The 13,832-nt window shown below is 48.9% G+C and overlaps 1 protein-coding gene across 1 annotated transcript in view; it reads right to left on the bottom strand.

Annotated features, from left to right (window-relative positions):
* Positions 1 to 3,811: 3,811 nt before the first annotated feature.
* The window catches only part of LOC135544020 (protocadherin-16-like), a 279,018-nt gene continuing 268,997 nt past the window's right edge, over positions 3,812 to 13,832 (bottom strand). The window contains 4 exon segments of the mRNA XM_064971357.1: positions 3,812 to 7,742; positions 7,745 to 9,703; positions 10,011 to 10,420; positions 13,528 to 13,699. Coding sequence (XP_064827429.1) covers positions 7,636 to 7,742; positions 7,745 to 9,703; positions 10,011 to 10,420; positions 13,528 to 13,699 — 2,648 coding nt within the window. The 3' untranslated portion in view covers positions 3,812 to 7,635.

Below are 13,832 nucleotides of genomic sequence, written 5' to 3'. Positions count from 1 at the left end.
TCTGTGGGACCAGGGCTGTAGGTTCAGGGCTGTAGGACCAGGGCTGTAGGTTCAGGTCTGTAGGACCAGGGCTTTAGGTTCAGGGCTGTAGGACCAAGGCTTTAGGTTCAGGGCTGTAGGACCAGGGCTGTAGGTTCAGGTCTGTAGGACCAGGGCTTTAGGTTCAGGGCTGTAGGACCAGGGCTGTAGGACCAGGGCTGTAGGACCAGGGCCGTAGGTTCAGGTCTGTAGGACCAGGGCTGTAGGACCAGGGCTGTAGGACCAGGTCTGTAGGTTCAGGGCTGTAGGTTCAGGTCTGTAGGTTCAGGGCTGTAGGTTCAGGTCTGTAGGACCAGGTCTGTAGGTTCAGGGCTGTAGGTTCAGGTCTGTAGGACCAGGGCTTTAGGTTCAGGGCTGTAGGACCAGGGCTGTAGGTTCAGGTCTGTAGGACCAGGGCTTTAAGTTCAGGGCTGTAGGACCAGGGCTGTAGGTTCAGGGCTGTAGGATCAAGGCTGTAGGTTCAGGGCTGTAGGACCAGGGCTGCTGATTCAGGGCTGTAGGACCAGGGCTGTAGGATCAGTGTGGTTGAGGAGAGTTTACAGAGACAACACGGCTTGAGGGGAACACAGCTTTGTGTTCAGGTCTGTAGGACCAGGGCTGTAGGTTCAGGGCCGTAGGACCAGGGCTTTAGGTTCAGGGCTGTAGGACCAGGGCTGTAGGTTCAGGTCTGTAGGACCAGGGCTGTAGGACCAGGGCTGTAGGTTCAGGTCTGTAGGACCAGGGCTTTAGGTTCAGGGCTGTAGGACCAGGGCAACAGGACCATGGCTGTAGGACCAGGGCTTTAGGTTCAGGGCTGTAGGTTCAGGGCTGTAGGTTCAGGTCTGGAGGACCAGGGCTTTAGGTTCAGGGTTGTAGGACCAGTGCTGTAGGTTCAGGTCTGTAGGACCAGGGCTGTGGGTTCAGGGCTGTAGGATCAGGGCTGTAGGTTCAGGTCTGGAGGACCAGGGCTTTAGGTTCAGGTCTGTAGGACCAGGGCTTTAGTTTCAGGGCTGTAGGACTAGGGCTGTGGGTTCAGGGCTGTAGGATCAGGGCTGTAGGTTCAGGGCTGTAGGAACAGGGCTGTGGGATCAGAGCTGTAGGAACAGGGCTGTAGGATCAGGGCTGTAGGATCAGGGTTGTTGAGGAGAGTTTACAGAGACAACACAGCTTGAGGGGAATACAGCTTTGTGTTAGACTAGAGCTGCTCCAGTTTCAACTGTTCTGCCTGCGGCTATGGAACCCTGACCTGTTCACCGGACGTGCTACCTGTCCCAGACCTGCTGTTTTCAACTCTCTAGAGACAGCAGGAGTGGTAGGGATACTCTCAATGATCGGCTATGAAAAGCCAACTGACATTTACTCCTGAGGTGCTGACCTGTTGCACCCTCGACAACCACCGTGATTATTATTATTTGACCCTGCTGGTCATCTATGAATATTTGAACATCTTGGCCATGTTCTGTTATAATCTCCACCCGGCACAGCCAGAAGAGGAGAGGCCACCCCTCATAGCCTGGTTCCTCTCTAGGTTTCTTCCTAGGTTTTGGCCTTTCTAGGGAGTTTTTCCTAGCCACCGTGCTTCTACACCTGCATTGCTTGCTGTTTGGGGTTTTAGGCTGGGTTTCTGTACAGCACTTTGAGATATCAGCTGATGTAAGAAGGGCTTTATAAATACATTTGATTGATTGATTGACATTCTCTCCCTAGCGGCCTGCCCACAGGAAACTGCTCCTAGCCTGGCTAGAGTGTGGAGGTGAGACCCTCTCTCCCTGATGCTCTGCCCCCAAGAAACTGCTCCTAGCCTGGCTAGAGTGTGGAGATGAGGCCCTCTCTCCCTGATGCTCTGCCCCCAGGAAACTGCTCCTAGCCTGGCTAAACTGACCGGCTTCTCCCCCCTAATAGGTTTTTAATGAAGGAGACTCTGACACAGGCTTGTGTCCTAGACGGCACCCTATTCTCATTTTAGTACACTACTTTTGACCAGGGCGTATAGTAGTGCACTACTTTAGATCAGGGCCTATAGTAGTGCACTACTTTTGACCAGGGCCTATAGTAGTGCACTACTTTTGACCAGGGCGTATAGTAGTGCACTACTTTAGATCAAGGCCTATAGTAGTACACTACTTTAGATCAGGGCCTATAGTAGTGCACTACTTTTGACCAGGGCGTATAGTAGTGCACTACTTTAGATCAGGGCCTATAGTAGTGCACTACTTTAGATCAGGGCCTATAGTAGTGCACTACTTTTGACCAGGGCCTATAGTAGTGCACTACTTTAGATCAAGGCCTATAGTAGTACACTACTTTTGACCAGAGCCCTATGGTAGTGCACTACTTTTGACCAGGGCCTATAGTAGTGCACTACTTTTGACCAGGGCCTATAGTAGTGCACTACTTTTGACCAGAACCCTATGGTAGTGCACTACTTTTGACCAGGGCCTATAGTAGTGCACTACTTTAGATCAGGGCCTATAGTAGTGCACTACTTTTGACCAGAACCCTATGGTAGTGCACTACTTTTGACCAGGGCCTATAGTAGTGCACTACTTTAGATCAGGGCCTATAGTAGTGCACTACTTTTGACCAGAACCCTATGGTAGTGCACTACTTTTGACCAGGGCCTATAGTAGTGAACTACTTTTAACCAGAACCCTATGGTAGTGCACTACTTTTGACCAGGGCCTATAGTAGTGCACTACTTTTGACCAGGGCCTATAGTAGTACACTACTTTTGACCAGGACCTATAGTAGTACACTACTTTAGATCAGGGCCTATAGTAGTGCACTACTTTTGACCAGGGCGTATAGTGGTGCACTACTTTAGATCAGGGCCTATAGTAGTGCACTACTTTAGAATAGGGCCTATAGTAGTGCACTACTTTTGACCAGGGCGTATAGTAGTGCACTACTTTAGATCAGGGCCTATAGTAGTGCACTACTTTTGACCAGGGCCTATAGTAGTGCACTACTTTAGATCAGGGCCTATAGTAGTGCACTACTTTTGACCAGGGCCTATAGTAGTGCACTACTTTAGATCAAGGCCTATAGTAGTACACTACTTTTGACCAGAACCCTATGGTAGTGCACTACTTTTGACCAGGGCCTATAGTAGTGCACTACTTTTGACCAGAACCCTATGGTTGTGCACTACTTTTGACCAGGGCCTATAGTAGTGCACTACTTTTGACCAGAACCCTATAGTAGTGCACTACTTTAGATCAGGGCGTATAGTAGTGCACTACTTTAGATCAGGGCCTATAGTAGTACACTACTTTAGATCAGGGCCTATAGTAGTACACTACTTTCGACCAGGACCAGGCTAGTGCACCCTATAGGGTATAGGGTGCCATCTTAACTGCTCAAAAGACTAGAGAGACTCTGTTACACTTTGATGACTTTTTAATTCCCTTAGATGGAATAGAACTTGTTTTCAGAGTCAGAAAAGAGAGAAAAGAAACAGACTCCAGTTTGTCAAAAGAGACCAGTATGAATTTATTCTCTGCTTTTTCAAATACACATACAGACAATTTCTGTTCTGTGTGCTGCTGAATCGTTGGCAGCAGTCTTCAATTTTGAATCCCACATAGCACCCTATTCACTATATATAGTGCACTACTTTAGACCAGAGCCCTATGCCACCCTATTCACTATATATAGTGCACTACTTTGGGCCAGAGCCCTATGGCACCCTATCCTCATCCCATGTTTAGTGGTCTGACCAGGTTAGTGAGAGGCCAGGCTCATCCCATGTTTAGTGGTCTGACCAGGTTAGTGAGAGGCCAGGCTCATCCCATGTTTTTAAATGTAACCTTTATTTAACTAGGCAAGTCAGTTAAGAACAAATTCATAATTACATTGACGGCCCATCGGGGAACAGTGGGTTAACTGCCTTGTTCAGGGGAACAGTGGGTTCACTGCCTTGTTCAGGGGAACAGTGGGTTAAACTGCCTTGTTCAGGGGAACAGTGGGTTAACTGCCTTGTTCAGGGGAACAGTGGGTTAACTGCCTCGTTCAGGGGAACAGTGGGTTAAACTGCCTTGTTCAGGGGAACAGTGGGTTAACTGCCTTGTTCAGGGGAACAGTGGGTTCACTGCCTTGTTCAGGGGAACAGTGGGTTAACTGCCTCGTTCAGGGGAACAGTGGGTTAACTGCCTCGTTCAGGGGCAGAACGACATATTTTTGACCTTGTCAGCTTGGGGATTTGACCTTTTGGTTACTGGCCCAACGCTCTAACCACTAGGCTACCTGCCGCCCGTTTAGTGGGCTGACAGAGTTAGCGCCAGATTAGCGAGAGGCAGGCAGACAGTTGTTGGTATGGTAGAATTATATCATCAGGCAGCACAGCAGAGTTCACCAAACTATCCCTTATGGTGCTTTCACGACAACTGGCAACTCTAAAAAAAAACTATGTCAAATCATGACGTCAGTGATCTTCAGGGTCGGAAAGTCAATGCTCTAGAAAGATGCCCGAGTTTCTGACTTGGAATTCTAAGTTGGATGACCGTTCAAAACATTTTTTCCCCAATCGGAGCTCGTGAAGAGTTCCCAGTTGTTTTGAATGCACTGAATTCAAAAGTCTGAGATTTACGAGGATTGGAGTTCCCAGTTTATTTGAAAGCGACATGTGAGGAACAGGAGAGCATCACATTGCTGCTAATCACCCCTGACTCAACACACACTGAACTAAACAACAGGAAAAGTAATACTGGAGAAGACAGTGTGTGTGTCCCAATTGGCACCATATTACCTATATAGTGCCCTCTGAACAGAACCCTCTGAACAGAACCCTCTGAACAGAACCCTCTGAACAGAACCCTCTGAACAGAACCCCCTGAACAGATCTCTCTGAACAGAACCCCCTGAACAGATCTCTCTGAACAGAACCCCCTGAACAGATCTCTCTGAACAGAACCCTCTGAACAGAACCCCCTGAACAGAACCCTCTGAACAGAACCCTCTGAACAGAACCCTCTGAACAGATCTCTCTGAACAGAACCCTCTGAACAGAACCCTCTGGTCAGAACCCTCTGGTCAGAACCCTCTGAACAGAACCCTCTGAACAGATCTCTCTGAATAGAACCCTCTGAACAGAACCCTCTGGTCAGAACCCTCTGAACAGAACCCTCTGGTCAGAACCCTCTGAACAGAACCCTCTGGTCAGAACCCTCTGGTCAGAACCCTCTGAACAGATCTCTCTGAATAGATCTCTCTGAACAGAACCGTCTGAACAGAACCCTCTGGTCAGAACCCTCTGGTCAAAAGTAGTGCATTACATAGGGAATATGGTGCAATTTGGGACACATCTAGTGTTGCGGTAAAGCTGTGTGCCTCTGGCCTGCTAGGTTAACAGATGTCCAGGACAGAGCCCAAACAATGGGAGCGTGGAGAGGACACGGAGGGTGGGGTGATGAGAGAAACACATGGACCCTGGATAACCTCGTCTACCTACCCTACCTCCTGGTAAGACACATCTAACGACAGAGCGAGAACTGGAGCACTGAAACCATAGAAATAGATTGCATAGATAGAACACACAGTATGTTGATTTTGGAAGCATCAGGTGACAGGTCTAATTGAAGTTAAATTCTTGTGCTGCTACCTTTAAAAGTAGTTGTGTAAACCCTTTTAACCATTCTACAATCTATGTTCTATGCATTGTATTTCTACGGTATGAAGTTGAACCACTTCTCAGTTTTACAAGTCATCATACGGAGCGATGACATCACACCATTGACCTTTGTGTTGAGCCGGAAGCACTTCATACAAAAGACAGGAACAGGAACAGGAAATGGAATTCTCCATGAATTCCATTGAGAATGTGTGCTGCTGTGTAAAGCCAGTTTACTTACACTGAGTCTAGTGTATATGTCACAGGCGGGATCTGAACCCTGGTCTCCAACACGGAAAACCAACGTCTTAAACATTAAGCCAAGAGGACATTCCCGGGGTGACGCAGATTTTTATCACAAGAGCATGAGTCCTGTTCACCTCCACTACATATCAGTTTATAACGGTTTACTAACAAGGAGGACAGGTCTGGTTTTGGTGACAAGAGTTTGAGTGCAGTGACCAATGATCTCTGATCATCGTTACATCGCTTTGCCGGGATTTTGAGAAGATCTACATTCTGACAAGAAAATAAAACACCGTTTTCCAGATACAATTACAGCACGGTGAAAAGTGAACGTGGTTGCCTGCTGTCGACATGGCCAGCAGTTCATTTCCTTCATATAAATAATGATCAAAACACAAAATGTTCCCCACTCACTCACGTCACAAATGTCACGAGTCCACAAAGACATAAGATGGTGGCTCTCTAAAATCTATGACAGGAAAAACACATAGATAATGTGGCTGGCGTACATACACACACATACAAATATACATATATCTAAATAGAATGAAACGATAACCTGGCATTTCAAATCAGAAATCAAAAGGTCAATATAAAAATATGTAAAAAATACAACCAAAAGAAAAGAATGCGTCTTCCGTAGCAACAAAGGAAAACATTAGCCTCGGTTCCTCGTTTCCAATGTACAAAACACTGGCTAGTTTATAATGTATTTTTCAACACACATGTACTTGGTCCATTGGATCCACAGAAGGGGAAACGTCAGCCATTTTGAAAGCAGCCATTTTGTTTTGTTATGTAAAGCAGTCCGTTTGTTTGTGAGACCACCACAACGGAACACTGAAGTCTTTAATGGAGATCTAGAATGTGAAGAGACGGAAGTCAAATAGAGGAATAGTGGAATCCTTTATCTCTCTGACCAGCCAGCGAGGAGGGACCTGAAAACGACTGAAAATCTACTGTGTCTATGGACTTCATGACAGAGGGCCTTCTGTCTGAAGGGAGGGTCAGTCTGCAGCCGATAGGTCAGTTTATCTCTACTAAGGACCTCTGTCTGACGGGAGGGTCAGTCTGCAGCTGCAGGGTTAGATCCAAGTCATGGTTGTTCGAAGCCGAGAGGTTGGGTCTCCTAACCCTGTGGCAATTCTCAGAGGCCTGCGTCATGATGTACAAGCAGGGGAGGAGATGGCTGGTCTGTTGTCAATGCTAACCTCCCCAATCCCACAACATGGTCCACCACTGCATATCGGGATATCTCGGTCTAAGGGCTCACAGGGTGAGAAATACCATCCTGTAGAAAATGATAATCCACATGTCCCTTCAGAAAAGAGGGTGAATATGACCCATCTCATAATATTAGTGTTCATCTTATTGAGCCTCAATCTTGGCAATCACTCGGTCTTCACTAATACAAAATGTTCCCACACTGTATTCCTCTTCCGTTGTGAAGAAATATGGCCTAAAACTCATCTGAGAAACTACATCAGAGAAACATGTCTCTAAAGCCGAAAACACATCCTTCATCTCCTCACGTGTCATAGGAGCTGAAATAAGGTTCAGATCTGAGAACCAATCACATTGTCAGATTATTAAAAAAACTACACCAGAGAAACATGTCTCTAAAGGCAAAAAAACTTCCTTCAACTTTCTCACGTGTCATAGGAGCTGATATAACATCCAGATCTCAGCATCCTTTACTTTGTCATATGATAAAACATAAATTATAGAAACGTCTCTAAAAAAAAACTAAAACAACGTCATCCTCAGATCCTCATCTCGTGATCGGGGCTGTGGTCCAGCATGGGATCCCTGGTACTGATCATGGAGGTCGAGGGACCCTGGGTTACTCCGAAGGGGGAGACGGCGGGGAGCGGGCGGCGAGGGGGGAGAGAGAGGGGGAGAAGCTGGGGGACATGGCTGCTGAGGAGATGGAGCCCTCGTGGCTAATGGGGGACCGCCGTAGGGTGGCCAGGTGGGGGAAGGTGCGTCCGATGACAGGGACCTTCGGGGGGACGGACTTGGCCCCAGGGTGGGCCACGGCAGTGATGAGGGGCGGTGGGTCGATGCGAGGCTTGGGGTCCGTCTTGGCTTTAGGCTGGAAGGGCTGGCGTGGGTTGGTCTGGTTCTGTGGGGCTGTCTCGTCTTTGAGCCTGGCGATCTCCGTGAAGACGTTGGCTAGTGGTTGGAACTGAGGGCACCAGTTGAGCAGGTAGTCCCAGTTATAACTGCCCCTTAGCTCTTCGTCGCTGGCCACAATGGCTGTCAGGGACCCGTCTACAGAGGGCTTCCCGTCCTCTGGAAAGGCGTAATCTTTAGGATGGGAGATGTTGAGTCCCCTCCCCACCCCCAGGTACCCTCCTCCCAGCTCGTCTCTGTAGACAGGTAGCTGTCCAGACAGCATGGTCCCGCTGAGACTCCCTCCCAGCTTCTTGCCTTTGAACCAGGTGCTTCCTTCCAGGGCGGCCGGCTCACAGGAGATGTCCGACAGCTGGTCAGCGTCCTGCTGGATGCCAGAGTCCGGCCCGCGGGCTGAGATGTGCTCCTGCATGGACGAGGAGATGGACGCTACGCGGGGGTACTCGTTGATCATCCTGATCTCATCGTCCTCCGCTGCCTCGGCTGAGCCACGTCCGCTGGAGTGGGAGGGGTCAAGGGAACCCCCCCGGGGGTAGGGCACGGCCCCTGCTCCACCTTGGTCGCCGGCGTACCCTGGTAACGTCTGATGATAGATCCTCTCAGATCCTCCAGATTTGGAATCGTCCAGTTTCTGCAGCGTGGTTCCCGAGGCCACGGCACTGTTGTCCCGTCCTTTGTTCTTCCTGCGTCTCTTTGACTTGAGCAGGAAGATGACCACCGCCATGACCACCAGTAGCACGACGACCCCTAGGGACACGGCGATGATGATAATCAGCAGGACGTTGAGGTCTGCCCCCAGGCCGAAGGACGTGTTGGTCACATCGATGGTCAGCTGGGCCGTGGTGACCCGGGACGTGTCCAGAGGGCTGTGGGCGTGAACGTCCAGTGTCATGGTCCTGGTCTCCCTTTTGGACCGCCCCCCTAACCCGCTGCTGCTGCTGCGACTAGAAGACCCGTCCATCTTGAGGAAAACCACCCCGGTTGTTTTGTTGACGTCAAAGTACAGGGAGGAGCTTGGGAGCGAGAAGAGGACGATACCGTCTACACCTCCGTCCTCGTCGTTTGCCTGGACCTGTCCGATGCTCTGGCCCCTCTTCGCCCCTTCTGGAACCTCAAAGGAGAACTCTGGGGAGACGAAGAGGGGGTCGTACTCATCCTCACCAGTCACGTACACCTGGACCGTCACCGTGGCCGAGTGGTTACCGGCGTCCATCGCCAGAGCAACAAAATTAAATGAGTTGACCTTCTCAAAGTCAAAAGTCATCTTAGCCCTGACCTCTCCTGAACTCTGGTCCACGGTGAAGGCCTCTCGCCCGGTAACTCCTGACCCTTGACCTTGCTCCACCATGTAGTATCTCAGCTGGCCGTACATCCCAGTGTCGTGGTCTATGGCGTGGAGTATGGTCACGGCTGAGTTGACCGGCAGGTTCTCTCTGATGCTAGCCGTCAGAGTCTCGATGGGGAAGAACGGTCTGTTATCATTCACATCTTTGACCTCTACGCTGATCGGGGTCAGGGCGACGTGACCGTGGCCATCCGAGGCCTGGACGATGACCACGTGGGAGGACTGGTGCTCGCGGTCGAGCTGTCGCTGTAACCGCAGCGCCCCGGTCCACTGGTCGATGGTGAACAGGTCCATCTCATCGCCTGAGCTGATGCTGTACTGGACCTCTGCGTTGGGGGCAGAGTCTGGGTCTGGGGGAAAGGGAGAGATGGAGGGAGAGATGGATGGGGGGGGAGAAGGACAGAAAGAAAAGCATTTAACACAGTGTCATAATACAACAAACAGATGCTTGAAGCTGCACAACAAGATTGACAAAGATACAGAGACATTTCAGGAAAAAAATAATCAGTACCCATCTCCTCTCCACCGTTTTAATTTCTGTGTGTGTTTGTGTGTGTGTGTGTGTGTGTGTGTGTGTGTGTGTGTGTGTGTGTGTGTGTGTGTGTGTGTGTGTGTGTGTGTGTGTGTGTGTGTGTGTGTGTATGCCTATTCCCTCACCTGTAGCAGTGAGTCGTATTATCTCTGTCCCGGCGCCAGCTCCTTCACTCAGTGACACAGCGTACTCCGCCCTGCCAAACGCCGGCGGGTTATCGTTTACATCGCCAACGGTTATCACCGCGGCAACGCTAGAACTCCTCTGTGGAACCCCTCTGTCCGACACCACCACCGTCAGGTTATAGAGGGGCACGGCCTCGAAGTCCAGCACCTCGGCCAATAGGAGCGTCCCTACGGTCTGGAAGCCCCGCCCCTCCAGGAAGCGCACGCTGCTCTCGATCTGGAAGACGTTCCCGGTGTTGCCATTGGCAATGGCGAAGTCGAAGCCGCAGTTGTCCCGAGAGAAATCAGCGTCCATGGCCTCCAGGGTCAGGATGGTTGCCCCGGGGATGGAGTCCTCCAACACCGTCGCCCTGGAAACACAATGATCAGAATAAATCATTCAGATCAGAATAATAAATAATTGGCAACGCTTATCATTAACATATTAAATGTTACATTTACATGTATAGTATTTATTAGCTTCATGTATCTATAGGGCCCTAATGGGCTCCCGAGTGGCGCAGCATTCTAAGGCACTGTACCTCAGTGCTAGAGGCGCCACTACAGACCTTGGTTCGTTCCCGGGCTATATCACAACTGGCCGTGATCGGGAGTGCCATAGGGAGGCGCACAATTGGCCCCGAGGCGTCCGGGTTAGGGGAGGGTTCGACCGGGGTAGGCCGTCATTGTAAAATAAGAATTTGTTCTTAACTGACCTGCCTGGTTAAATGTAATTTTTAACTAAATCTATAGAGTAACTAGCTTCATATATCTATAGAGTAACTAGCTTCATATATCTATAGAGTAAATAGCTTCATATCTATAGAGTTACTAGCTTCATATACCTGTAGAGTAACTAGCTTCATATATCTGTAGAGTAACTAGACTCATATATATAGAGTTACTAGCTTCATATATCTATAGAGTAACTAGCTTCATATATCTATAGAGTAAATAGCTTCATATCTATAGAGTAACTAGCTTCATATATCTATAGAGTAACTAGCTTCATATATCTATAGAGTAACTAGCTTCATATATCTGTAGAGTAACTAGCTTCATATATCTATAGAGTAACTAGCTTCATATATCTATAAAGTAACTAGCTTCCTATACCTGTAGAGTAACTAGCTTCATATATTTGTAGAGTAACTAGACTCATATCTATAGAGTTAATAGCTTCATATACCTGTAGAGTAACTAGCTTCATATATCTGTAGAGTAACTAGCTTCATTTATCTATAAAGTAACTAGCTTCATATACCTGTAGAGTAACTAGCTTCATATATTTGTAGAGTAACTAGACTCATATCTATAGAGTTACTAGCTTCATATATCTGTAGAGTAACTAGCTTCATATATCTGTAGAGTAACTAGCTTCATATATCTGTAGAGTAACTAGCTTCATATATCTATACAGTAACTAGCTTCATATACCTGTAGAGTAACTAGCTTCATATATTTGTAGAGTAACTAGACTCATATCTATAGAGTTACTAGCTTCATATACCTGTAGAGTAACTAGCTTCATATATCTGTAGAGTAACTAGCTTCATATATCTATAAAGTAACTAGCTTCATATACCTGTAGAGTAACTAGCTTCATATATTTGTAGAGTAACTAGACTCATATCTATAGAGTTACTAGCTTCATATATCTGTAGAGTAACTAGCTTCATATATCTGTAGAGTAACTAGCTTCATATACCTGTAGAGTAACTAGCTTCATAGACCTGTAGAGTAACTGGACTCATTGTAAACATGTCAGGATATGCTAGATACAGAAACTGCTCAAAGCCAATTCATCTGTGCAGGATCTACCCTTAATCATGATAAAAAAAGATGACAGCCACCTATTGGTAGATGACAGGACCTACCTGTACTCTGATTGGTAGAAAACAGGACCTACCTGTACTCTGATTGGTGGAAAACAGGACCTACCTGTACTCTGATTGGTAGAAAACAGGACCTACCTGTACTCTGATTGGTAGAAAACAGGACCTACCTGTACTCTGATTGGTGGAAAACAGGACCTACCTGTACTCTGATTGGTAGAAAACAGGACCTACCTGTACTCTGATTGGTGGAAAACAGGACCTACCTGTACTCTGATTGGTAGAAAACAGGACCTACCTGTACTCTGATTGGTGGAAAACAGGACCTACCTGTACTCTGATTGGTGGAAAACAGGACCTACCTGTACTCTGAATGATGGAAAACAGGACCTACCTGTACTCTGATTGGTAGAAAACAGGACCTACCTGTACTCTGATTGGTGGAAAACAGGACCTACCTGTACTCTGATTGGTGGAAGACGGGAACGCTGTGACCTACCTGTACTCTGATTGGTGGAAGACGGGAGCGCTGTGACCAACCTGTACTCTGACTGGTGGAAGACGGAGCGCTGGGACCTACCTGTACTCTGACTGGTGGAAGACGGGAGCGCTGGGACCTACCTGTACTCTGATTGGTGGAAGACGGAGCGCTGGGACCTACCTGTACTCTGATTGGTGGAAGACGGGAGCGCTGTGACCTACCTGTACTCTGATTGGTGGAAGACGGAGCGCTGTGACCTACCTGTACTCTGATTGGTGGAAGACGGGAGCGCTGTGACCTACCTGTACTCTGATTGGTGGAAGACGGGAGCGCTGTGACCTACCTGTACTCTGACTGGTGGAAGACGGGAGCGCTGGGACCTACCTGTACTCTGATTGGTGGAAGACGGGAGCGCTGGGACCTACCTGTACTCTGATTGGTGGAAGACGGGAGCGCTGTGACCAACCTGTACTCTGATTGGTGGAAGACGGGAGCGCTGTGACCTACCTGTACTCTGATTGGTGGAAGACGCGAGCGCTGTGACCTACCTGTACTCTGACTGATGGAAGACGGGAACGCTGTGACCTACCTGTACTCTGATTGTTCGAAGACGGGAGCGCTGGGACCTACCTGTACTCTGACTGGTGGAAGACGGGAGCGCTGGGACCTACCTGTACTCTGACTGGTGGAAGACGGGAGCGCTGGGACCTACCTGTACTCTGATTGGTGGAAGACGGAGCGCTGGGACCTACCTGTACTCTGACTGGTGGAAGACGGGAGCGCTGGGACCTACCTGTACTCTGATTGGTGGAAGACGGGAGCGCTGGGACCTACCTGTACTCTGACTGGTGGAAGACGGGAGCGCTGGGACCTACCTGTACTCTGATTGGTGGAAGACGGGAGCGCTGGGACCTACCTGTACTCTGATTGGTGGAAGACGGGAGCGCTGGGACCTACCTGTACTCTGACTGGTGGAAGACGGGAGCGCTGGGACCTACCTGTACTCTGACTGGTGGAAGACGGGAACGCTGGGACCTACCTGTACTCTGACTGGTGGAAGACGGGAGCGCTGTGACCTACCTGTACTCTGATTGGTGGAAGACGGGAGCGCTGGGACCTACCTGTACTCTGATTGGTGGAAGACGGGAGCGCTGGGACCTACCTGTACTCTGACTGGTGGAAGACGGGAGCGTTGTCGTTGACGTCTGATAGCTGGACCTGCACTGTGGTGAAGGAGGAGAGGGGCGGGGATCCCCCATCACAGGCTTCAATCACCACACTGACGGACAGCTTCTCTGGATCGAACTCTGACCTCTCCCTGATGAACAGAGTACCTGTAGGGAGACGAGATAAATCTTTTGAAAAGTTTTGAATAAAACACAGGTTTGAAACCCATTCACTTGGACTTCACCTATACGCCAGTTGTCACGCCCTGGTCTATATTTATTATGTTATCTTCATTTATTG

The sequence above is a fragment of the Oncorhynchus masou genome, chromosome 8 (assembly GCF_036934945.1).
Source record: "Oncorhynchus masou masou isolate Uvic2021 chromosome 8, UVic_Omas_1.1, whole genome shotgun sequence".
NCBI classification, from domain to species: domain Eukaryota; kingdom Metazoa; phylum Chordata; class Actinopteri; order Salmoniformes; family Salmonidae; genus Oncorhynchus; species Oncorhynchus masou.
The sequence above is the reverse complement of the archived record's forward strand: the minus strand, read 5'-3'. Positions and strand labels throughout refer to the sequence as shown.